General features: G+C 38.0%; 1 protein-coding gene across 2 annotated transcripts in view; it reads left to right on the top strand.

Annotated features, from left to right (window-relative positions):
• UBE2H (ubiquitin conjugating enzyme E2 H) overlaps window positions 1–27,566 on the top strand; it is a 100,040-nt gene that overhangs the window by 34,511 nt on the left and 37,963 nt on the right. The window contains exons 1-3 of one of the 2 annotated variants that reach the window (XM_082846019.1): window positions 18,296–18,721; window positions 22,251–22,327; window positions 22,913–22,987. Coding sequence is in view for 1 of the 2 variants with exons in the window: in XM_082846018.1 (XP_082702144.1) it covers window positions 22,251–22,327; window positions 22,913–22,987 (152 nt within the window). In the remaining variant the exon portion in view is untranslated. Of the gene's footprint in view, window positions 1–18,295; window positions 18,722–22,250; window positions 22,328–22,912; window positions 22,988–27,566 lie in introns of those variants that run through there. The other variant, XM_082846018.1, reaches the window with a different exon arrangement.

The following is a 27,566-nucleotide window of genomic DNA, read 5'->3' as shown; positions in this document are numbered from 1 at the left end:
GAAGTAGGGATGGACTTTTGTCCAAGGGCCAAAAAGTAAATATTTTAGGCTTTGTGGGCCACACAGTCTTTTTTGCAGCTCTGCTCAACTCTGCTATTGCAGCACAGAAGCCACCATCAACAATTCACAAATGGATGGGCTTGGCCTGGTACAATAAAATTGTATTTATAATAACAGACGATGGGCCATAGTTTGTGCACCCCTGGACTAAAGAAACATATTCAGTTCTATCTCATTGTAAAGCCCTACCTTGGTCCTACATCTCTCTCTGTAGGCTAATGTAGATTTATTAAAGGTTGGTTTTCCCATGGGCTTTATCCTCATTCTTCTTTTCACATAACACTTCCTTTACCATAAAATGATTCATATATACACATCTTCAGTTGAATTGTTTCCCAATCTCTAAATTAGTATAGCTGCCTGCCTTCCAACTTCTCTCCAAGAATATCCCAACAAGCCCCTTAACATGTCTGATACTGATTTTAGTACTGTAGCCTTCAAAATCAGACTGTAGTCTTTTCATGTGTTCACTCATCTGTTACCCAAGTGGGAAACATAGATATTCCCTTAACTCCTCCCTCATCCTCTTTATTCTGCCTCCTTGAAATCTCTACTCTCTCCCCTTCTCTCCATCCCTACCACCACTTCTTTATTCAGGCACTCATCATATACGTGGACTGTTGCAAATCATCTCACAACTTCAGAGCTCCCTATGTCTAGCCTCTGTCTCCTTCCAGTCTGCCTCTCGTTTTGCTGCTAGAGTGATCCTGTTTTTAGTACATTTGATCATGCCACTTCCTGCTTAAAACCCCTCAGTTGTTCTTTAGTCTCTGTGGTTTAAAGCCTAACCTTAGTATAAAAGTCAATTCAATAGAGAGGTATTGCCTCCTTACTTGACAGTCTGAGATGTGGTGCTGCACCCACCCTGCAGTACGCCAGCCTTCTCAGAGGACAGTTCCTAACTGTTCTACATAGTTCCTTTCTCTTCTTCTGGCTAACTTTGGTTTATTCTTTAGTTTTCACCTTAGGCTTTGCATCTTTCTCAAACACCCCATCTCCATATTTGCCTTAGATGCTTTTCCTGCCTTCTACCTATTTTAATAGCACCCTTTATTTTCCCCTCAGATGAGCCGTTACCACTTTATTATCAGCTGTGCTTGTGGCTCCAACTCCCACCTCTTTCAAGCTGCCCCTTGGAGGATAGATCCTGAATCTTTTATACCTTTGCCCCTAGCTTCTTGTACATCTGGGTTTGGACATTTTGAAGAGTGGTAAATATTCATTAATAAAGAGGTGGGGACACATGTACATTTTTCTTCCCTTTTAGTGGGGGGTTCTTATTTCTGCTCTTCCAGGGGAATTAAAAGCCTAAGGAAAGTGGCAAAAGGAAAAGATCCTTGGGCTAGGGTCTGTGGTACAAAGAATGCACAGTGGACAGGCCTGGGGCTTAGAACTGTCCCCTTACATGTTCTTCATGGCCTGGCAGCTCACTCCCTAGAGCAGTGGTGCTTCAAAGAATGTATGCATGTCTGATGAATACCTACTGCCCACTATCCCCACCCAGTTATAGCAGTAGGGGCAGCGGATGTTCATGTCCTGTTGATTCTTCTACATGTATATTTCTTCTTTGCATTTCCAGTCATTTCTCCCACCTGACATTTTCTCCCTGCTCCTTCCATTTCAGAGTTCTTCATGATGATTCTTCTAATGTCTTATTTCCCTTCTTCTGAGAGAGGGGCTCTAGATGCAGCGAAGTTCAAATGATGATGATGTTAGCATCTCAGTGTACAACTCTGGATGCATTGGTACTTTCTAATAGAAATATTGATATAGATGAGGATTAACAATCCAAATAAAATAGTGTACTTCAGATATGAGTTAAATTGGCTTTTATTTGTGAGAAATTACATTCTGAGTTTTAAGAAATTTTGAAACAAAACTTAAGTCTGTTAGTTAAGGGCTTACCTGCTGTGGTGAAGTTACCATCATGCTGTACCCTTTGCTGTACCCCCCCTCCTTTAGTACCCCGATTTCTTAGCTTTGCAGATAGTGACCTAGAAGTTCTATAAAGGCAGCATTTCTTGGGAGGAACTCCAAGTTGGCCCCTCTGGAAGGTGGGTTGGAAAATGGGGAGGAGGTGCACATTTGTATTTCTCTGCAGTCAAATCAGAAAGGTTCAAACAATTATTTGCTGTCATATTTAGAGTACACTTTGCTGGTTTTGAGATTGAGTTTATGCAGATAGTTAGCTGGAGCCTCTAAAGAAGAAAGCTCTTTATTCTTAAATGACTGCTTAGTAATCTACATAACAAATGAGCCATTTTGCTTCAGAGATGTGAAATAGGCATCTATAAGTGAATAGTTTTTGAAACTAAAGTTGTTAAGACAAAGTTCATCTTTTCACAGTAGGGTTTCTCCAGAAAACCCTCTTTACTCTATTGAAATGCAGCTAGTTTGAACTAGGAAAGCATATTCCAATAATAGGCCCATGCAATTAGCCTTTACTATAATGGAGTGGATGCTGGAATTTTTTTGTGTATTATTATCATCAATTGATGTTAGTCCCAGGGGAACCGCATAATAGCTAGAAAACCTTGATTGAGAGATGCAGACAAAGGTTTCTTATTCATAGGCGTGCTTTAGTTCTTGAAACTAAATAAATGTTAGGCTCTTAAATCTTATACTTTTTTAGTAACCATCTGTCGATGGTTAAGATTAAGAATTGGTGCTTCAGAACTATGTCATTATTTTGAATTAGAAGAAAATGTTGTCACTTCATTTAGTGCCATATTCATACGAGACCTTGTGTAGAAATGACACAGTGGTGTGCTGGTGAATGCTGAACAACCACCTATGGGGGGATAAAGCCCTGATTTGTAGCATTTACTGATTTTTGAGGTATAAATATACTCCACCATGCCTGATTTCAGACTACAGATGGTGAGGTCACTGAACTTGAAGTTGGGAAGAGATGCATATAATCAGTTGGCTTCAGCACACTGCCAAATTCACCTCAGCCACTAAATGTTTAAAATCTTACAGCCGGTACTTTTAATACTTGTCTCATTCCTGACTGTACTTTTGTCCTTTATTTTCTAAAAACTAGCCTTATGGATGTATAACTTACGCACAACAAAATGTAGCAGTTTCAGATGTACAGCTTGATGGGTTTTGACGAATGTGTGCCCTGCCACAGTCTTGACACCTGTTGCCTCTTCTGCGTGCAGTCGCCAGATGGATTTCCCCAGATCTTGCTTTGCATCCACCGCTCACCTGTGCCATATACTGTTCATACGATAAAGTGCAGAATTCCGTAGCCTGGCGCTCAACCGTCTTGCCTCTTGTTGGCTTCTCTCGCCTTGTTTACTACGGCTTGGCTACGTGAATCTCTTATTAAAAAACAAAACAAAACAAAAACTGTTCAGCTGGTTTCTGACACAGTTCCTGTATCTGTCCCTCTGCTCGTGTCTGTACCCTGCTTGCAACACTACTGTAACCTCACATTGCTTCTTCTCTTGACTGTCTTGCCTTTCTGCAAATCTGGCTCACATCCCATTTTCTTCTTATACAATCAAGTCTTTAGTGATTTCTCCCTCATCTGACCTATTGTACCACTGTTCGGCACTTAACTTTGCAACTTATATTGAAGTTCCAGGTTTTTTATGGAGTAATTTGGTCTTCCCTAGCAAAGTTGTAAACTATGATAGGGTAGAAAATGTCGTACAGCTCAATTTTTAGCACGTGGCTTTGTTTAAAAAAAAAAAAGACTTAAGCGGTTCTTTTTTTTTTTTAATTTATTTATTTTTGGCTGTGTTGGGTCTTCGTTACTGCACGCAGGCTTTCTCTAGTTGTGGCTGTGTTGTGGTGTGCAGGCTTCTCATTGTGGTGGCTTCTCTTTGTTGCAGAGCATGGGCTCTAGGCGCGCCGGCTTCAATTGTTGTGGCACGCGGGCTCTAGAGCGCAGGCCCAGTAGTTGTGGTGCACGGGCTTAGTTGCTCCGCGGCATGTGGGATCTTCCCAGACCAGGGCTCGAACCTGCGTTCCCTGCTTTGGCAGGGTGGATTCTTAACCACTGTGCTGCCAGGGAAGCCCAATAAATGGTTCTTGATGACAGTAACCTTTTCAGTGGCTCTCCCAAATCAGCTACCAACTCAGTGACACTGTTGGGGAGAATAGTACTGTGCTATATCATAGATCTCTTAGGGGATGAAAGTTTGGTTTGTCACAGAGTATAAATTTATAAATGGCCAGTAAAGTCTCTCAAAACCAGTGTTAGTCATTAAAATGCACAGTGGAGCTTTTATATCTGCCTTGAACATTCATCCAAAGGTGGTTAGCATCATGGACTTTGAACTTTTGGCAAGATTTAAACATTTAAAGTAGGTCCCAAAAGAAAATTCTTTGTTCCTTTCAACCAGCTTTATTTCACTTTTTGGAGTCCTAGTAAGAAGTCAGTAGGGTGTATCTCATTGATTTCCTTCCTGTTCCAGGAAGCCATATTATGGTATTCTGAAAGAACTTTTGTGTCTTTTTCAGTAACTTTACTATAAGATTGTTTTTCTTTTTCTTTTACTTTCTCTGTGCAGATGTGCTTTGTAGAAATCTGACGTTGAAAGATAACCTAACAAGTATTTAGGACAATTATAGGTGCCTTTCTCTATTTCACAGCCTACCTTGCCGGTTTCTTTTCTTCCATCCTTTAAATAATGGATTTACTCAGGTTCCTCATCTTTTGGTAGCTGCCATGCCTTTCTTGGGTGATTTCATCTATTAGTGCCCAAATACAAGTGTCTCCAAATTTTAAAAATTCCATCTCTCTTGAGTTCCAGTCTTGGATAGGCAAATGCCTACTGGATATCTCCAATTACCTGGCCTTCAGAGACCACAGATTCAGCATGTCCTAAATGGGACATCTTCTACAAGTCTAATGCCCTCTCTTACTGCTAATGCTCTCTTGCTGAATGGTATCACCATCCCCAAATAACTGAAGCCTAAAACCTTGGAATCATCCTTGGCATGTCCCTCTTCCCTCACCTTCCGTATCAGTCAGATTCACCTCAAACATTTCCCTTAAATCCTTTTCCTTAACTCTGTTTGAAGTCAGGCTAACCTCATGCTTTGTTGGGAGGGTGACTTCCCCACCCCCCAAGTCTTTAATTGGTGAACTAAGAGCAGATCCACTTCCCTGGCTTCAGATTAACCAAGCTCATGAGTCTGAAATTGGAAAGCTGGTATATAATTTTCAGTGTGTTCTCTCCTAGACATAGCCAGGAGCCCATACCATAATTAGAGAAGGTTATCTGAGAAGGAATCAGAACAAAAGCTAAATCAAATGTTTAATGGCTTGTCACGATCAGATGATACGATACCACCGTCTCATAACAGGGAGATCCCTTGTGACCAAAAAACTCATCTATGAGCAAAGGCTCCTCCTCTCCTGCCTAGTTGCTTCACTGGCCCCTGCCAGCCTTTCTCTTTTTTAATTCTTCTTCAGTGCTTGCAGGGGAGACCATTGCTGTTGAATACCTTGTTTCTTTACATGTATGAATACATTCTTTCTGGCTCTGCTTGAATCTTGTTTTGTGGCAAACCAGGCTTTCTCTTTTAGATGGCTTGCACCCCTCTCTTACTAGTCATTATGTGTTGATCTTGAGTTGAAGTTTGAGGGCCTTCTTATTTCTTGTGTTTGGAGAAAACTTCATTGTAGCTGCTGAGAGCAAAAGGCTAATCTCCCCTTGGGTTCAGCTGGCAACGTTACCTCCTGAAAACACCCTCTCCCTTCCCCACCCTCCTGGGTTTGGAGCATCCTCTGTATACCTCCTTAGCACCTCTGGGTAACCCTTATCATAACACTCATTTATTTCACCGTTTGGTAGTTGGTTGCCTGTCTGTTTCCCCATAAGAACTTGAGCTGTCTGAGGGCCGATCCCACTGTCTAGCATGGTGCCTGGCACCCATTTACATAATTCACTTTAACCAGTGTTTGTTGAGCACCGACCATAAGCCAGACAAAGAATAAGTCAGATAAGGTTCCCTGCCACCTTGGAACTTAGATTTTCTGGAGGTGAGGGAGGATGTAAACAGACAAAATAGTACTGTGGTAAGACATACAAGGAAACAGACAGTGGGCTGAAGTAGAGAATAGTTGGGGGTCTGTTGGGGTATGTACTTCAGGTGATAAGAAAGATTGCTGAGGAAGTGGCATTTAAGACACACCATAAAGGATAAGAAGAAGCAAGCTATCTGTAGAAGTAAAGAAGTCAGGGCTAGCCAGAAGTAGCCATTGCAAAGGCCCTGAGGAGGGCAAGAGCTTGTGTTTCAGGAAATGAAAGACCAGTGTAGCTAGAAACAAAGGAAGAATGGGCCATGAATGTACTGTGTCGGTCATATTATGGGCTCGGATGAGTGAAGTAAGACAACTGTTGATACAGTGATTCACATAGGTTAAGATTTGTTTGGAACTAGAACTTGGTTATTTGTTAGAACTTGTGATTCTAAGTTTTCTTTTTGCATATTCCTTTCTGGAAAGTGAATTTTCACAAATAATGATTGAAAGAGAACTGAGAATTTCAGTCTTCTGTGAAACATAGCCTACAATTGGCCAAACACTCATAGGAAGTTCCTTTTTATGCCTAAGTTTCTATCCCTAGGGAGCCTATAGTACAGCCAGATAAGCCTTCTATATCATACTGAGCATTTTCACTTAGTCTTACTGACTGTCATTATTTTCTGCTGGTTGATCTACTATTTCAGCACAACTCTTGAGATAAATATTATTAATTTAATATGATATCCTCATCTGAAAACCAATTCAGGATAAGCATAGCTGATTTAAACTTGTATGAGTACATTTTGTTTTGTACTCATGAATTTTGAATTATAATGATTGAGGTAACTTTAAAATACTATTTAAAAAACTATATTTTGGGGCTTCCCTGGTGGCGCAGTGGTTGAGAATCTGCCTGCCAATGCAGGGGACACGGGTTCAAGCCCTGGTCTGGGAAGATCCCACATGCCGCGGAGCAACTGGGCCCGTGAGCCACAACTACTGAGCCTGTGCGTCTGGAGCCTGTGCTCTGCAACAAGAGAGGCCGCGACAGTGAGAGGCCAGCGCACCGCGATGAAGAGTGGCCCCCGCTCGCCGCAACTAGGGAAAGCCCTCGCACAGAAACGAAGACCCAACACAGCCAAAAATAAAACTAATTAATTAATTAATTAAAAAACAAACAAACAAACTATATTTGGGGGGCTTCCCTGGTGGCGCAGTGGTTAAGAATCTGCCTGCCAATGCAGGGGACATGGGTTTGAGCCCTGGTCCAGGAAGATCCCACATGCCACGGAAGAACTAAGCCCGTGCGTCACAACTGCTGAGCCTGCGCTTCTGAGCCCATGTGCCACAACTGCTGAGCCCACGTGCCACAACTACTGAGCCCACGTGCCACAACTACTGAAGCCTGCATGTCTAGAGCCCATGCTCTGCAACAAGAGAAGCCACCACAATGAGAAGCCCGCGCACCGTGACGAAGAGTAGCCCCGGCTCGCCGCAGCTAGAGAAAGCCCACACGCAGCAACAAAGACCCAGTGCAGCCATAAACAAATAAATAAATCTATATTTTTAAAAACTATATATTTTTAAAAACTATTGTTTGAATTTTTGGTAGGTGCAAGACTACTTTCCTTCCCTTCTCATCCATTTTGTGCCTTTCTCTGCCCAGGTTGCTTAAGCACTATTGGGCTTAATGGGGAGCAGAATCCTGAGTAGGTAGACAATGAGTAGCAGCTCTACCACTTACCTTGGAAGGCGTCACAGACTGGACATACCTTCATCTTTATAGTGGAAGAAGTACCTGCATGATAGGCATTGAGAGGATTAAATGAAGTAATATATGTATGACACTAACATCTCTTTGTAGAGGCTTGGTAAGTATTTGGCACCTATTAATCTTCAACTACCCTGTGCATAAATATGATTATCTCCACTTTTGTACAGGCGGGAAAAGCAAGCCTTGGAGAACATTCACTTGCTCTAGGCTGGTGCTTCTCAAACTTTTATGTGCACACAAATTAATGGCAAATATTTTTAAAGTGCAGATACCGGTTCAGTTAGTCTGGAATGGGACCCAGTTTCTGCATTTCTAACAAGTTTGCCACCTTGAGTAGTTAGACCCTAGGCTACTTACCTAGAAAGTGATGGAGCTGGGCCTGAAACCCAGGTTTACTCTATTCCAAAGCCTTCCACCACCCAGAGAACTTCCCTAACTCTCACCAGTGGAACAAGAGTTTTATTGAGGGACCTGTAAGTTGGTTATTTAATAATTTCTTAGACTAGTGAGAATCTGAAGTTGTATTTTATTCATTAGTTCAACATTTACTTAGAATGTTTAATGTGCTGTATCCCCTTTTTAAAGAAGTGTAGGGCTAGATTAAAAATGGGGAAATATTACTTCATATTGTCTATTGGACAATTATTTGGTGTCTCATCACCTTACACTTAAATGTCCCATATTGCTCTTACCCCACCCCCAATTTGCTCCTCTTCCTGCCTTCCCTTTTATTTTTGTTAGAACAGTGTCATCTACCTCAACAGATACTCTTGAGTCCTCTCTCCCCTCACGTATAATTAGTCATGAAGTTCTTTCAGTTCTCAGAATCTTGTTGAAATGTGGCTTCCTCTCCAGCCCCCTGCTCCCTATCGGCTCTTACCTGTTCTTGCTCATCAGATCCCAGCTGGCCTTCCTCCCATCATGGTCTCCCAGGCTGCTCCGCAGTCTCTCTGGAGTTAATCTTCCTAAATCAAGACAAGTCTGAGCATGTTACACCCCTCTCCAAAAGCTCTGGTCTGTGTAGACAGTGCTGGATGGCTAAGAGCACAGACTTGAACTAGCCTGCCTGGGTTTCATCCCTAGCTCTACAACTTACTGGCCGTGTGAGCCTGAGCAGGTTATTTAGCCTGTCTTTGTAATAATAACTTGTCTCCCTGGGCTGTTGTAAGGGTTATAAGTTAGTACAGAAGGCTTACAATGGTGTTCAGTGCATTGTAACTGCTGAAAGGGTAGCTGTTGTTAATATTGGTGACTAAAGGGGAAGTAGCAATTTTTAAAATTCGGAAGGGGCTGCACCAGCATAGAAGTTGGGCTGAATGCTATCTTTGGAACAAATTATAGGTTAATAATCCCCTCATTGGCAATTGCTAATGTCAATATATTAAGGACCTAGGCATATTAAAGGTAAAAAGTCATTGTGTACTTAACTCTTCTCAAAATTGAAGAGCTGTAATTTCAGCTTTGTAGGTTAGTAACTAAGGTAGATTAGACTAATAGATGTACCTTGTTAAATCTGAGGTTATTGTTTTGGAAGTATTAATGATAATAGCAAATACTGAGCCTTTCCTTAATCTATGATATATTTACTATTACTCCCTGTGTACATTGAGGAAAACCAAGGCACAGAGATGTTAAATGGTCTGCCCAAGACCCATATGGCATCTTGAGATTCAAACTAATGAGCCCACTCTCTAACCACTAGAATTCCAGACTTACTGTGAAATCTCTGTTCCTGGGAAAGAGCCGTCTTCCTTTGGGGAAGTGGTACTCTGCAACTGGGTGATCTGGTAAAACTGAGTGGCAGAGGTAGGTAGGACTTCTTTGCCGTCCTGTCAGTCTCCAGCATGTGCCCCTGCAGTCCTGGATTTTACTCTGTAAATAATGCTGATGTTGGATATTCTTTTTCTTTTAAAGTGATGTTAGTAGTTTTAGCAGAAAAATTCTTAATTACTCTTGGGCAGAGTGCGGTCAGGTATTGATCCCTGTCTGGCTTCCTTCTGTCAGCTGGGATGTTCATGAGTCACCTTCCTTGGCTGTCCAGCCAGTGTCAGCTTGGGGAATGCATGGTACCTGATCAAGCCAAAGAGTGAGGCAGGTAAATTTACGAGGGGAAACATTCGAATACAGATATTCATCTTGATGGGTTTAAACATCAAGAGACAGTTCTGTCAGAGTTGAGGGACAAATAATGATAGATACATTGGTTTCTTGTTTGCTTAGTTATTTAAGGCAGTGATTATTTCCTTGAGAAAAAATACTGAAAAGAAAAAATCTTATAGTACTGTATGGCTCAGCAGTGAATAATATTTACATGGTCATTACTACAAGATCTCTCATTTGTTTTAAATAGTCACAGGTAAACTGTGTGGCTTTTAGTAAGTTGGAGACTAACGTATTTCTTTAAATGTTAAATATCTGTTGTTGAAGTATTCAAATCTGTAATTCTTTTGTGAGAATTCATTATTTTGTATGCTGTAACAGCAAACGTAGTTTGGTCTAAAGAGAACTGTTTAAAATATCAGATTCACCCAAGAAATAAGAAATTAACTTCACATCCTAGTTGGGGCATAAGTTTAGACGTATAAAAGATTTAAGCATTTAGAGAAGTAGGTAAGATACTACTCCTGTCATTTAATTGAGTGATGCCATGTCAGACTAGACTTTCCTTGTTTTCAGCTTTTTCTGTCCAGGTTCTGGAGTTAACCTATTCGATGAGTTAAGTGAGATTTAATTGGCTAGCTTTGTCTTTGAGATAGTTAGTGAAAGGTGCTTCATATCCTAGTGTGTTTTTGTTCATGAATCTTGGAGGGCCACCTTCACAATCAGGTGTTGTGTTGGAGAGGCAAGAAGGAAGTTCAGCAGAGTGGAAAAGCTTTAATGCCAATATTGTTGAGAGTACGAGGAAAACAGGTTGGCTCATATGACAGTGGTTAGAAAGTGACTGTATGCACCCTTTTTGAAAGACATTTAGGCACTATCAAAAGTACAGCAAGGGGCTTCCCTGGTGGCGCAGTGGTAGAGAGTCCGCCTGCCAATGCAGGGGACACGGGTTCGTGCCCCGGTCTGGGAGGATCCCACATGCCGCGGAGCGGCTGGGCCCGTGAGCCATGGCCGCTGAGCCTGCGCGTCCGGAGCCTGTGCTCCGCAACGGGAGAGGCCACAACAGTGAAAGGCCCGCGTACCGCGCAAAAAAAAAAAAAAAAAGTACAGCAAGATACGCATACTGAGATGTTCATTGTAACCATGTAATAGCAAAACACTAACAGCAACCTACCTGCTCACTAGTGGATGCTTAGTTATTTAACTTATGGTACATGGACATTGCACAGGCATTTTTTTTTACGGGAGCTTAGATCTATGTGTACTAATAAAGAGGTCCTCCATATATAACCTGAAGAAAGGTGTTTACAGAAGAGTTTACACCTGTGTGTCTGGGTGTACATGATGATGTTAATGTGTGTATATATAAACATTAATATAGACAATAATAATATCTGGGCAGTGGGATTAGAGCGTTAAGGGAATGGGGAGGCTGCTTTATGCCCCACACACATTTTAAAAGACAATTTTTTAAAAACCTAGAACTCAGTGCTTCACCAGATGAGGTTATTTAGCTGTACTGTAAGGCGTTCTCAGAACTGCACTCTTGCCCTGTGACTGTGCCGTCAGCAAACTGTTTGTCTCACTTAGTGGCACCTGAGCCTATCAATCCTACTTCTCCCCATGGTACAGACATGGGAGAGGGAAACCTAATAGTTTTGTCACCTTTTCAATGCCAAATTTTCTTACTATATATATACCCACTGTTGTGTATGTCTAGGTTTATATTCTCTTATTTTGCTAAATAACCAATTTTTTCCCCTCATTGTTTAATTATTCAGGAAACACTCCTAGTGAGAACCTTGATTTTTAACTTCTTAACCATAACTCATAACAATACAGCCTTTATTCACTTTATTGTGTGTGTATATTTAAATCTCAAACTTCTGTTTACTTTAAATTATTAGGCTAGCTTATCACATATTTATCACTCCCATGTCTCTTAATTGTACCTGACAACCCATTTCTTAGTATGTATGAATCATTTCTGTTGGTCTTGAGCTAGCAAGTTTACTAACATAGGAAGAAAGCTTCCTTTCTCAGCTCTGTCACCTGTTACTTGTATGATGCTTAAAATAGCTGCAACCTCCCTTGTTGTATCACATTGCACACCTAGTTTACAGTCCACTTTCACCCCACATCTCTTGACTTTCCAGGGTTTTCTACTTAACTCAGTCACATTGGGGTTCTTTTTCTTAGGGTAGGATGTTTCTTTAAAAGAAACTTTTTTTCTATTTTAAAATTTTATTTCTTTCGCTTATTTTCCTTATGGACTTTTTTTTTAAAGCAACATTTAAAGTTTCTGGTAATTTTTTATCCCATTTTTTTATCCTAATTATTTATAAAGGTAATAAATGAAGGCAGCTTATAATGGCTACTTGAACATATCAGATAGAGTATTTGCCTACCAACTACCCTTGGATATAGTTTTTAAGCAGAATTTCAATCAAGAAGACACTGCTATTTTCTGTATCACTTTAGATTACTTTTTAATCCTTTTTTTATACTGTTTAGCCAAGCCTTTATTAAATTTCCAACAGATACTTGCTATGTTACCTCTCATAAGTCTTCCAAATGGGTAATAGAAACTGGGCCCAGTTGAATAAAAGCATATTCGTTTGTTGTGGAATGCAGAGTTCTCTACATGGTGGATTGTGCTTTAATTTAGCATCCTATCCAGTGTATTCATCTGTAGTTGTGCTTTTTTCAGTATAAAATCTTGACAGTGATCTTGAACCTGCCACTTATTCCTTTGTACATGTATTGCTTTAAAAAAGCCTGAGTCCGTGCTGCTCACTTCTCCCTTATACTTTTTATGAAATCAGGGTTGTTATTAACATTTGACATCTACTCTGCCTAATGAACATGGAGTAGTAAAGGGAACGGCAGGCATTGGTCATTCATGTTCTGGGAAAGAACTAGGGAGTGAGGAGGCACTGAGACCAGGGCTTATAGAGCAGTGAGTTATAAGGGCAAGCCAATTGTTATCTTTCCCCCTTTGTTCTGGGTTTACAGGCATTTATATTTGAATTTTAAAGAGCTTGCTGTAAGAAATTTTCCTTGAGATTATTGAAGTCATAAAATTACGATGAGGAATCATTGGTCTCTAGAGACACAAACTCGTAAATAGCCAGTGCAGAGAAGGAAAGGAAGAAGAGCCATGGCCTGGGTCGCGGACCTGGGTCTTTCCATCAGTAGTTCCATGACTTCAAGGTGTGTTGATTGTTCTTTTTTTTTTTGTTTTTTAAGAGTATGACCATATATCTAAGATCTCCTTCTCATTTCTGTGATCCACTGTTTTTCACTCTTTCATAATCTTCATCTACTAAATGGGTACCACTGCTTGGTATTTGTTAATTTTCATGGTATTTATTAATTTTCATACATCACCTTGCATTTGTAATGTACTATATTTCACTTGGAGACTGCCAAAGAAAATATTTCCTTTAAAATGTCACTGCTTACTGTGAAAGACTCACATATGCCTTGATTAGAATATCTGTGGATAGGGATTATCAAACACTTAGCTTAATTCTATTTTCATTGAGTGGCATTGTAGTCTGCATGTCAGGTGTTAGGGTAAAAACTGGTCTGCTATATTTAAAATGAATAAAAGAAGTAAAGTTCTCAAGGATTTTCTGAGAAGAGAAGAACACTGGAAACATGATTACAAATACACTGCATAGATATTCCATAAAGCAGTATTAGCTTCTTACTGAGAAGCTGCTTCATGATGCACTTTACTCTGCACCGTGGATGGCTTGGTGAAGTAGCCCAGAAGGGGAGGTAGAATGTGTTTTAAATAGACGTTTCCGTTAGGATTTTGCAGATGGCCACCTGACTGTGGGGAATTCATCTCTGGGGAAATTATACGTTGCCTGGGACTTCGAAGTTTTCAGGTGCTATTGTCATCTATAAGGTTGTGATTCATGTGTTTTTCTTCTCCAGCCTTCTGTGATTAGGTGGTCTGCCTTTGGAATGACAGCGTTCTTTCTTTTAATATGTCCTATCTTCTAAAAAAATTTTTAACAGATTTTCTAGATCATTGGTTTGGATTTTCATTGTCAACTTGATGTCTCTGGGGTATCCTGCATCTTGAGAATTTTGCAAGTCTTTATTTTTTCTCAGCAGTTCAAAGTTGTATTCCAAGTTTACACATTTAAACTGGGTGTTTGACCAGCTGATAGTTCTTTAGCAGTGAGTGTCCCCTATCCACATAAGTAGAGTGTAGTTAAATATATACAGTCTTCTGATTTTAAAAAAAAGAAATGATAAGTATTGGAAATTAAATAAAAAGAAATAATATCATTAAAATTTTCAAGTGTACACAAGATTAAAGATTACTTTAGGGCTTCCCTGGTGGCACAGTGGTTGAGAGTCCACCTGCCAATGCAGGGGACACGGGGTCATGCCCCGGCCCGGGAAGATCCCACATGCCGCGGAGCGGCTAGGCCCATGAGCCATGGCCGTTGAGGCTGCGTGTCCGGAGCCTGTGCTCCGCAACGGGAGAGGACGCAACAGTGAGAGGCCCGTGTACCGCAAAAAAAAAAAAAAAAAAATTAATCCCCATTATCCAAATTAAAATTTTACAGTTATCAGTATTTTCTCTCACATCTGTTTCTCTTCTTTATGAAATATTTTAGGGCAAATCCCAGACATTGTTGTCATTTAACACCTACATATATCAGTAGGCCCCTCTTAAAAATGTGAACGTTTTCTTAAATAAACATAATGACATTATCACATTTAAGAAAATAAGCAGTTTTGAGGGAAGGTGATTTATTTTTAACATACTGTGAATCAAGCTGTAACAAACCGAATTCTGAAAAGTAAGCTTTTCATTAACCTTTTATGAGTTATTTAAGAGTAATAATACTATTTAAGTAATACACTGTTAATTTATGTACATGGATTTGTACATTTTTAGTTAAAAATAAGCAATGCTTTGTTGCCATAAAATAGCAAAGCATCAAAGTATATTAGGGACATCCCTGGTGGCGCAGTGGTTAGGAATCGCCTGCCAATGCAGGGGACACGGGTTCGAGCCCTGGTCCGGGAAGACCCCACATGCTGCAGAGCAACTAAGCCCGTGCACCACAACTACTGAGCCTGTGCTCTAGAGCCCGTGAGCCACAACTACTGAAGCCCGCGTGTCTAGAGCCCGTGCTCCGCAACAAGAGAAGCCACTGCAGTAAGAAGCCCATGCACCGCAACAAAGAGTAGCCTCCTCTTGCCGCAACTAGAGAAAGCCCACATGCAGCAAAAAAGACCCAATGCAGCCAAAAATAAATAACTAAAATGAAAAAAGAAAGTCCTGGGCTGCAGTTGTCCAACTTGAAATAAAGATCAAAAAAAAAGAAAAGTTTGTGTGTTAAAGAGCTGTTTCTATTTTATCAATAGCCTTCTAAATATTTTGAGGTGTTTAATAGGAATTTGAACTTTTTAGAAAATGTAAATCTTATTTCTGTTTTGACTGTATTTTCTTGGTCTCAAGATGGCCTCATTGTTTTTCCATATTTCCCTTTGGTTTTCTCTCTCTCTCTCACTTCTTCTGCAACTGGGTCATTTCTGACTATCTGACTTTGTAAATCTGCTGTATAAAACATTTTGTTGGGGTCGAATGGGGCTTAGATTTCTTATGTATCTCTCTGATACACTTCTTTTTTCTAAAGCCTATTTGAAAAAATTATTTTCCATAACTTATGACTCTTAATTTTTCTTTTGAGTTTTTTACTTTATTATTTGGGAATCTGGTAGCAGAATAATGCATCTAGGGAAGAGCTAAGTTATAATGATTTTCCCATTTAACATTTACTTAGATCTTGCCAGTGTTTACTTTGGTTTCTGACATGGAAGCTTTAAATGAAAGCATAAACTTGAGAAGAGAAAAAAAAAAAGCCCCAAAACTCCAAAGGCTAGTATGATTTACAGTCTGCTGGGTGGTAATGAACATGCTTGCTGTTTAACTTAATTTTTGCACTATCTTTGTAAAATTTAAGAAATACGTGCATGCTACTTTTTACCCCTTAGTGAGTCTTAAGTGTTCAGTATATCATAGTAAGTTGTCAAATTGTTTGCTTTACTTACTTCTGGACAATACATATTTATTTTGAAGAGGCTATTTTTAAATAAGTGATAACTTCCTCACTCTGAAGTTGTTTAGTTTAGTTGTAAACCTGAAAACATACAGCTAAAAATTATGTATTTTATTTACTGGAGAAGGTCTTGCTTAGAATTATTTACCCTTTTAAAAAAAAAAAATTCCGTGAACTTTGGTTATCTGATTTTTGCATCCTACCATAGATACATTTGAAGGAATGGTAGCCCAGTGACGGCTCTCAAACGCAGCTAAAGAAGGAAGAGAAACTAGGAAAAGAACCTGCCAATCCCTTCAGCCTAACAGTATGGGAAATTTCTACTTCAGGAAATAAGTATATCCCTTACGGTTCCTAAGGGCATCATTGTATTTTGTAGTACTGTATAGCAACTATTATTCATAATGATGACTTAACATCAAGAAAGGCTTAAGGGGCTTCCCTGGTGGCGCAGTGGTTGAGAGTCCGCCTGCCGATGCAGGGGACGTGGGTTCGTGCCCCGGTCCAGGAAGATCCCACATGCCGTGGAGTGGCTGGGCCCATGAGCCATGGCCGCTGAGCCTGTGCATCCGGAGCCTGTGCTCCTCAACGGGAGAGGCTACAGCAGTGAGAGGCCCGTGTACCACAAAAAAAAAAAAAAAAAAAGAAAGGCTTAAGGATATAGAAGGAAACTTAATTTTCTTAGATATTATAAAAAAAAAAAGTGTTGCTTAAGTAAATTTTAGTCACGTGGAAATTAGTCAGTTTGTGTATTTATTTTATGTTAAAAAAATGGAATTCCTGGTTCTGTCTGACGCTGAGCCAGGTAGATACCTTTGTAGATAGATCATTTCATCTTCAACAATTCTGTTTGTGAGGTAGTAACCCCTCCCCAAAGTAAAGCTCCCCCCTTTTTTTAGAGATTAAGAAACAAACTCCGAGTTAAGCAGTTTACAAGGTGACTCCTTTTAAATCGCAAGTTTCCCAAGCTGCTTACAGTATATTGCCTCTTGGTTCGTCCACTTATACTTCAGATTTAGCATGTTCAGAACTGAACTTAGCATCTTTGTTCCACTTTGCCCTTAATAGTATCACCTCATCTCTCTGACAAACCTAAATCTATCCTTAGATCTCAGACTGGCAGCCTCAGTCTATGCCTGCCTTACAGCTTCATTCATGTGTTCATTTTATACATATTGATTGGGTACCTACTGTGTGCCAGGTACTCTTCTAGGCGCTAGGAAATGGCAGTGAACAAAATAGACAATCCTATTGGCGCGTGGGCTTCAGTAGTTGTGGCTCGCCGGCTCTAGAACACAGGCTCAGTAGTTGTGGTGCATGGGCTTAGTTGCATGCCGCATGTGGGATCTTCCTGGACCAGGGCTGAAACCTGCGTGCCCTACATTGGCAGGTGGATTCTTAACCACTGTGCCACCAGAGAAGGTCCCTCATAAGCTCTTAAGAGAGCTGCAGTAGCTAAGTTCTTCTAAATTGTCATGCTTGTTAAATGCTAAAGTTCTGATAACTGACTACATTAATTTTTCAGAACTTTTATAATGAAAAAATTCAAACTAGAGAGAAAAATATAATGAAAACCCCATGTACCCATCACTCAGATTCAGTAATTGTTGACTCAGGGCCAATGTCCTATCTTCTGTACCTCTCTCTCCTAACTCTTCCCACACTGGATTATTTTGAAGCAAATCCTGGACCTACATTTTAATTAGTAAATATTTCAATTTATATCTCTAAAGGAGAAGGTTTCTTTATAAACATAATCCTCACAGTATTATTTTTGTGATATTTTGTTCGTTAGTGGATTAGTAGACATACCATATTTTTATCAAGAAAACTAGGTAGTGAAGGTTGCCCAGTTTCTTCAACTTTCGTGATGTGATTAATCTCAAGGAGAGTTTAAGCAGACTGGTCTGAACATGTGGATAGAAAGCCCACGCAAATTGCTTTTACCTTCTGCACAGAAGCAACCCGTTCTTTATCCTAGTCCCTTACTGCCATGGGCACAGCTCAGGGAGGCCACCTTCCTTTATCTTACAAACTCACTAAGCAAATTTAGGAAGCAATGCTGTCTGAATCCTTGACCTGTTAACAGGCTTAGCCCTTGGCTCCCTTTCTGGAAAATCCCAGAAGTATATAAAAATCATTTCTAAAATCCCGACAGACACGTTTTGCCAAGAATGTCAGTTATCTCTTGACGGCTTGGCATTAACCTTTAAATATTACATTGTGTAATCATAATGCCATTCAGGGAAAATAAGTTGGTGGGTGGCTGGCATTTTAAAAGTGAAATGAACTTGGGTTCCTGGGAATGTTAATCATTATTCTACTGAAAATGCTGACATTCCTTAATAGTGAAATGCTAAGTAAGTAAAAAGCAGTATTTTACAAATAACTTAGAGGTGAGTAAAATGTGATTTTTATGGGTTTATTTAACATATTTTTACCAGAACAGTATCTGAAGGATATTTTATATTTTCAAGCTTTGAAAGTGAGAAAGTAATGAAGGAACCTTCTAGTGAGTTCCCACCAGGCTACTAGCCTGACCAGCACATCTCAGAAATAGATCATTGTAACCTGTCATTGTAACCTGCCTTCTCATTTGCCTTCCTTGCCCTTGACTTTGCAGCAGGGAGCAGAAAGAAACTCGTGGCCTCTACCATAAATATACATGGTAACAGTAGTCAAGTAATTTTATATTTTTTGTGGGTAAGTCATTCATTCATGGTGATGGAATGGCTTATTTTTAATGCAGTGTTTTTCTTTCAACTAAACTTAAATTCTTTTTTTCCATCTGATTTAGTGTCTGTACCACTCCAAGGCAGCATAAATTTAGTACAGCTTCTTCATTTTACCAACTTGGTAGAAGTTTTTAAAGGTTTCATTCAGTTTACTTTTAGCTTTTCATGTGAAATGGACTATAATAACACTTTAATTTACAGTATAATGTGTAATTTAAGACAGACCCAGTGTATCTGGAATGTGGGTTATACCAGGGATCATGGGAAAGAGGAGGTTTGGAGCATTAATTTCTAATCTCATTTTCACATGACCTTTTCAAAAGGAGAATCTTCTTTGAAAAGTAGGTAACAGCATGGACTAAATCCCAAACAGATCACAAAATGGAAGAAACCCAGACTTAACTACATCTACATAAAAGATAGAAAAGATATCTTCAGTTTTCTAGAGGGGACATTCATGTGGATAACTTATAATTTTAAATGATTAATTAAGAGTAATTGCTGTAGATTAGTGTCATTCATAGCAAGTTAGGTCTGATTGATAGGGAATGCTGCTTTTACAGATTCTTATATTGTAAAATTAGTTTGACTTCTTTTGTTAAACTCATTTAATCCTCTACCTTACTTCATTATTATCCTTGCAAATTTATTTAGTTTAATGTCTGAGATATCTTTATATGTGGTACTACAGTGTATTCATTTTGACTACTTCTGGATACCCCAAGTTAAACAGAAACATACATTAGAGGAGCTCCGGTTGGGGAGAAGACACTAGTAAACAATAATAGACACTAGTAGCAGCCTGTTGCATAAATGGCTTATAATTCTTTTTCCTATTGATAAATACTTAATTTATTTTCATTTTAAAAATTTAAATAAAAAATATCTGTACATGTATCAGATAGTCTTATATTTAGTAAACTTCTTTTATTAAATAGTAACATACGTACAAAAAGTGCACAAATCATTTTTGTAGCTCATTGATAAATGGATAATTGGCACTCTAGAAGTCCCTCTCAAATGCCTTTCCAATGACCAGGCCCCACTAGAGGGTGACCACTATCCTAATTTCTAACACCTTGATTCATTTAGCCTGTTTGAAATGTGTGTAGATGGAATCATATTGTATGTGCTCTTTGGTATCTGCTTTCTTTCACTTACTGTAATATCTTTGAGACTCATCCATTTACATGTACAGTTAATTTTTTATTGCTGTGTAATATTCTTTTGGGTGACTGTACCATAATTTATCCTTTTTACTGTTGATGAACTTTTGGGTTGTAACCTAATTTTTGGATATTACAAGTAGTGCTATACGAACATTCTTAAACGTGTTTTGGTGAACATAGCTATTCCTGTCTACTGGGAAAAGTGCTGATGAGTGTGGGACATGCATGTGTGCAGCTTTACCGTGCCAGCAGTTTTCCAAAGTGGTTGAAACCGTATCACACTCCCACCAGCAGTGTCTGTTTTTTGTTTTTTTAAAAATAACTTGAAAGAAGTGAAATTTGAGTAAAAGAGTAAATTCATTTTAAGTAGTAGAGTATAGTGCTAAATTTGTCCTCAGGAATACCAATTTATACTCCACTGAACACTGGGTTTTATCTAGCTCTTTCATCTTTATGAATTAATAGTGGAAAATATCTCATTTTTAAATTAATGAGTTGGACTTTTTATGGCTTAATTTCAGTTTTCTCAACTTGGCTCTTCTGGTCTTTTCTTTTTAGTTTGTCCTTTGTCCTGACTTTACTTTTTATAATATAGAAGTTTTAAATGTGTGTGTGTGCTTGCATCTGCTAATTTTTCCCTCTGTGGTTTCTGGCTTTGGTGTCATTCTTAAGAAAGCCTTTTATCCCCAAGGTTTTTTTTGTTTGTTTTTTTGAGAACTTAGTTATTTGTAATTAACTTTGTTTATTGTAACTAGATTTGACTTTTACTAACACAAGGGAGCTTTTTTGGTTGTTTTTGTTTTAAAACAATTTAAACATGTACTTTAATTTATTACATTAGCATTAGCTTTGGAATATTTTGTAAGGAGGTGCCAGGAAGAATTTAGTACACCAAAGCATGCATGCATATTTCGTTTGACCATGAGAAATGAAGCCAATTTTCCAATGTGGATACTATTTGAATCCTTTCAGTGTGCATGTTATTAAAATAGTTTTCAAAAAGAATGAGATCAAATAGACTGAATTATCTTATTATTTAATATCTCTAGTGGATACTGTTCATTGCTCTTGAGCAAGGACTTTGCCAAAAATACACCTGACCTCTGTTCTGTGGCCTACAGGACAAAGGATTGGAGAGCCAAATACTTAATTTCAAGCCTTTAAAACTAACATTTTTCTCTATTTAAGAGATCACTTAAAATTTCTTTGGCTTTTTTTCTTTTGTATAATAGTACACATAATTAAAATGTAATTTGCACTGGTGGTTGAGAAAGATGAGACCAGTCTGTCATATCTGGTTGTTGGTGATTTTTTTTAAGGTTACAGTGGGATTTGAGAGCTCCCGAAAGCCCCCACCATCTAAAATTTTTCTCAGTAGAGTCATTATTGGGTTAGACCACAAAGCAGAGACAAAACAGATATTAAGCCAGTAGCCCTCTCTTCTGCTGATGTGGGTTGGTTTGGTTTCTATAATCGAATCTTAGTACCTTAAAGGGGTGGGTCTCGGGACAAGTAAATTTTTGAGGAAGGGAACACAGAAGTGTTAGCGCTCTGTGATTCCAACCCCGAGCACATAAGAACCTAGAGGCCAGTCTCAAGGGGATGGAAAAGAGGGAGGAAAAGAGTAGGTGAAAATAAATACTACAGATAAGATTTAAAAAAAAAAAAATTTTTTTTTTGCTTGTCTTTTGCATTTGGCAATGCTACTTATAGCAAGGTTATATCACTAGTTATTTTGATTATTCTCTAAGCCAGGGAGAAAATTATGATGTGTAATTTTAGGAGCACAGCATTTCCAGTTCAGGAGAATCGGTGTTTTGCTGAGTGCTTGAATTTGACTAAAGGGAATGCTGGATTTATGTTAAAGGGTCATTGGGGATAGGATGGGGTGGGGACAGTACAGAGGGGAGAAAAACTAAAATTAAGTGCCTATTTTTCATACTTATATATACAATGTGGTCTTACACATTTTACATACTTAACCCATTTAATCTTCACAGAGGTCTGTAAAGTGGTGTTTTCCTGATTTGCAAAGGAGAACAAAAGGCTCAGGGAGTGAGTTTACATTATTTTGTCTAGGCTCAAATTCAGTATATGGCAGTTCTAGGATTTGAACCCCAGCTTCTCTGAATCTAAAGCTCATTCATATTCTTTTCACAAGAGCGTATATTGCCTTTTAAATTACAAGAATTATTATTCATGTTTTATATTTTATTGCTTTCATTATAAAATGTTGGTAACACTTTAAATGGCATATCTTGAGGAAGCCACCTTTAGTTCTTCTGGGTAATATAAAGCCTGTGTAATTTCCTTTACCTTCCACCTTAGCATCGAGAGTAAGCATGAGGTTACGATCCTAGGAGGACTCAATGAATTTGTAGTGAAGTTTTATGGACCACAAGGAAGTAAGTATATGTGTTGGTATGTGTTTTTTATTACAATCTTTTACTCTATTCCTTAATAGACAGTGAGAATATCAAGGGAGATGGTGATATGTGTAGTTTTTGAAAAGTAAATTTAATTTAATTCTAGAAGCAGTGAGGAAATCTTGCTCTTATCATAATTACTTTATATGCTTTTCTCTTTTATCTCTGTGTGACAGTATTAAACATGAATTGTGAATTCTGGGTTTTGTGGAAATGTTTTTTGTTGTTTTTTGGGGGTGGGGTGAGCATGGTATAGATTGAGACAGTAGGCTATTACTTACCAAATAACTGAACAGTGTTTGATACTTTAAAGAATCAGGTAAATTTGGGGGAAAAAATGAACCTTTGCTAACTCTAGATTTTTTAAAGAAAAGTATTATAATTGAACATAGATTACCTACTAGTTATAGTAGTTAGTTAGTTATAAGAGTTCCCTGACTCTTGAAGGAATTAATTTGCAAGGTTCTCAAAACAGGTTAGGATTTAATGTTTAACTTACATTCAGATTTATCTTCTGATTTGGAGGCACAATCCTAATGTTTAACTTTTTTGCTTTTATTTCAGCACCATATGAAGGTGGAGTATGGAAAGTTAGAGTGGATCTTCCTGATAAATACCCTTTCAAATCTCCATCTATAGGTATGTAACTACCCAGTTTCTCTCCTTAGAGAGTTTTGAAATGGAAAAAAAAAAATCCTACGTTTTATGGGAGATCATTAATTCCAGAAATATTAACTTAACTGAATTTTTTCCTTTTTTGGCTTAGGTTAATTAGTAATTTGGTGGGGAGGGTACTTCCATAGTGTGATAGAAAATGTTTAAATATACCCTTTGCATGCTTGTAATGACTATAACTCTAGATTTTTCTGTCAGGGTCAGATTAAACAATTTTAAGACCCACTGTCCATTCAGGCTATTAGCAGTAAAATAATAAACATCTTAAATCTCATTTTAAATGCCAGATTGTTGGAATTAATATTTTACAGTGCCTATTCTAATTCTGCCATTTAAAAATCCTGTGTATATCCTACTTTACTTTTGTTCACTCCAACTCTGGGTACCCTTTTCCATTCTCTACATTCCTAATCTTTTTAGCCCTCTAAACAGCTAAAGAAAGTAGAGAAGAAACCTCAGTGGGGTTGTATAAAGGGTATTTTTTTCCTCACCTTCATCTTCTGCCCTAATTGTTGATATTAACCTATTACCCCTATTAAGGCATTTAGTGACAATTTAGGTATTTTAGCATCAGATGCTATAGAGGTATATTTGATTGAAGATTGATAACCTTTAAATAATTTGAGACTGTAGAATGGTAGTAACTTAGCTAACTTAAGCCCACTTCTAAAAATTTCATTCTGTAGATGATTTTAAAATGCTATAAAATATTGACCAATTTTAAGAAGGAAGAAGAAGATAAAATTGGAATATATTAGAGCATTCTCTGTCACACTGAACCGCATGTTCAGAATTGTTAGTTTCAGATATCTTGCTACTGCTGTGGGCTTGTCTTCAGAGCTAATGCCAGAACTCTTGGAATTTAGACTGCCCCACCAGCCCAAAAGGGTTTTTTAAAAGAGGTGGACCAAAGACATTCTGAGCTATATGTTTTGATTCTAGGCCCCCACATTTCTGTCTCGGATAAATAATGCAGGAACGTTAGAATAGTCACAGGCTAATTCCCAGTCAGATGCAATGGCCTAGCCCCCTGACATCTAGCTACTTTATATGTTTTAGAATTTCATGCTATAAAAATACTACAGAGCATCTATAATCCCTTCTTAGACTGGGATTCTTAGTGCTCATTTTAAGAATAAACTGGTGATTTCCTCTTAAGGGCCCTAAAGTTGAGTTTTTAAACTCAGTAATTGAGAAGATACTTTATGGATAATTGAATTACTATAAGGGCCTCCAAGTTTTAGAGTTATCAGCTGGTGTTGTAGGAAGAGTGCTGTGAGGTGCTGAATCTTTGAGACAATCCCTGAATGTATCTGACTTAATACCTTAGCATACTTGGGACACCAGCCCTTTCTCAGTTCCATTCCAGTGTGGTGGAATGTAGGTTTCGCTCAGTTCGGGAGGGCTTTTGTGTCACATTGGTTCCCTATCCCCCATTTGTCTTCTAACTGTAGGGTGTTTCTTTCTATATAGGCATTTAAAACTTTTATGTAGTTGAGTGGTATGATCTTTAAACCTTTACAAACAGAATGTCCAAACCATGTAAATTCATTCAAATATATTTCATACATACCTATTTACTTAAAGACTAAAAATTGGCTTGGTAAATCTAGTTTTGTTACCCTAGATTCCTAGTCAGAAAGGAAACAGTATAGCTTGTTGAAACTAACAATGAATCTATAGAAATGCAATTACATATCCTGTAGAAATGTAGTTTTTTCTCAAGTCTTGTCTTAACATATATTTCCAGGTAATATAATTATTTCATCATAACTTTCAAAGTGTAAATATCTAAACTTCAGACATTGTTTATTAACTAATGACACAACAGAAGCCTCTGTACTTTCTTAAATTAATGATGTAACATGAAATTGGTTAGGACAAATGACTAGGCAAATTTAACTTCTTTATAATTTTTCCTTTGCCTTTCTGTGTGCTTTTAGAACTTGGTAATACCTACAAATGTGTACCATATTCTCTTAGGGAAGTAGATCTAGTTGAAATATTTGTACAAGCTGTCCTTGTTTCCTCCAAAGGAAGATTGCATAAGAGAGTTTTAATCAGTTGTGTGGGGTGACCCATTTTCAGGTCGTCAACAATGTAATTACTGTTAGAATGTGCGTTAAACATTTTGAGAGGTGGTGGCTCATGTAGAATAGGCAAAGATTCCTTTTTGAATTGTATAGATAGTTGCAGAATTATACAGAAGGGCAAGGAGATAAGATAAATCCAACTTCACTGCTCTTTTTAAACCCTGCTTCTATAGTATCTAGGCAGGCATACCCTTCTTTCTGAGCCAAATTTTGAGATGTGCAAATTTAGATTTAAGTATTTTAATGTTTAGCTCTTGGAATTTTAAAATGTATATGTATATACTTTTTTGTGTAATATTACTATGTATTTTTTAAATTGTATAAATGCTCCATATCCACAGTAGGAATGTGAGAAGGTCCAGGTGAGCAAAAGTAAAGAAAAATTAAAATGTCTTATAGTCCTATCCCTCAATAGATATCATTATTTGCATAAAGTGCATAAAAATGTACTTTAAAACATTTTTCTATGCATATATAAGTGTATATGCAATGTAATTTGACAGGCTCATCTTTGGTATATACTCCAAATACAGTTTTAGAGAGTTTTCAGTAGTTACATGATTGCATGAGGTATAACTACAAAAGTCCTTTCAGAAACAGTTTACGTCTTTAAGTTTTTACCCCCAAATAGCAATAAACTCCCTCAACTCCTCTGTGGAAAGAGAGGGAATATAAACAGACTCCTGGGGAAGTTATGAGCTTACTCTTACAATGCCATCATTGTTCCAAACATCTTAAGCTCATCTTTTGGAATTTTACATTCTCTTTGAATATCATGAGTGATGGCAAATCTTGATGCTTTGAAGCTGGATATAAATTTTTGAAATGGCTAAAGGTCATTTAATTCTAGAGAATAAGATGAATTGAAAACAAAGTAACATCAGTTGAAATCTAAAATGAAATATGGTTGTGAAAGTGACTTAAGTTTAAGGATTATGTTTTCTTTTAAACTGGCCCTATGGGCTCTTTCAAAAGGAAATTATAAAACTCCTTTAATCAATTGTAATGTCATTGAAATATTTGCATCGTTTTCCAGAGAGACTGCTTTGATGTAAATTATATTTGAATCTTTAAGTTCTGATTTATTTGAAAGTACAGACTTTTATCTTTTTCATTCAGAAACATTCCTAGAATGCTAGCAGTGCTGCTGGGTGTGTCACTGTGTAGTTAGGCGAATGTGATTGGTCAGTGGACTGGTTCAGGAAAGAGTGGGAAAGAATGGTTCTGGCCCTGATTCTCCTTGACTGTGAGAATGATACTTATCAGAACTGTTGTTTCCTCTTCTAGAAAATGAGATAATGGAATTAAATGAATTCTGCATGTTTGATATTGACCAATGTATTAAATACTCAGAATACATGATATATGGCATTCTACCCAATAGTTAGGAAGGCTGTGTAAGGCTTTCACTAGTTGGGAGGAAAAAGTCAACACATACAAAATACTGCATTTGCTTTAGTGACAGCATTTCCTTGCTTTTTAGGAGAAGTGTGAATTAGCAGCTCAGTTGAGGAAGAAAGAGTATATGGAGGAGATAGGCTTTTACAAGAATTGTATTTCACATATTGAGAATAGTCTTTACAAAGCTTCAGAGATGTGAAGGTGAACGTAAGGACTTTACAAATACTCTTTCAAAACCGAAGTAATGCCCAGCCCATGAAGATTATGTTATATGCAGAGGAGTTTCTACAGAGACTGCCCATATTCCATACTTCTCCAGATTCACAGTTTTCAGTCGTTACACGTGTGCTCATCTACTAAGGAAGAGCTTTTATCCGTCAAAGATAAGACTTGCAGTTGCTGTGTGGGGAAATAAAAATGAGTGATCTCATATATACAGAGGTCACATGGAGCAATTTTTTATAAAAATTAAAAATAATCGATAAGCATAGGATACAAATGGTTTTGTGTCTAATCCAAAGAATGCAGATTAAAAAAATAAGAGAATATATGACTTATCAAATTGGCAGGTTAAACATTGTTGGCAAAGTTATTATGATGTAGCCAACCTAACAGTATATATTGATAAAATTTTGTATCCTTTGAGTGATTTTACTTAAAATAAGGAAATACCCAGAGGTGTACACTAAGATTAATATATAAGAGTATGTAAATTGCAGTGTTATTTTTAAAACTTAAAAGTTGGAAGCAACCTAAATCACCCAGTTGACAATAAAGTAGTTAAATTGTGGTACATTTTAATGGACAAAATGTTTCACAACCATTACTCATATTTTAACACCATCTTTAAAGGAACACATAGGGAGGAATTCCCTGGCCAACCAGTGGTTAGGACTTGGCACTGTCGCTTCCAGGGACCTGGGTTCAATCCCTGGTCAGGGAACTAAGATTTTGTAAGTCACACGTGCAGTGCGGCCAAAAAATAAATGAATGAATAAATAAATAAATAATGGAACACACAGGAAAATGTATAACATTATATAGTGTAA

Source organism: Leucopleurus acutus (assembly GCF_964270905.1).
Source record: "Leucopleurus acutus genome assembly, chromosome: 9".
NCBI classification, from domain to species: domain Eukaryota; kingdom Metazoa; phylum Chordata; class Mammalia; order Artiodactyla; family Delphinidae; genus Leucopleurus; species Leucopleurus acutus.
Note: the sequence above shows the minus strand (reverse complement) of the source record. Positions and strands in the feature narration are given on the sequence as shown.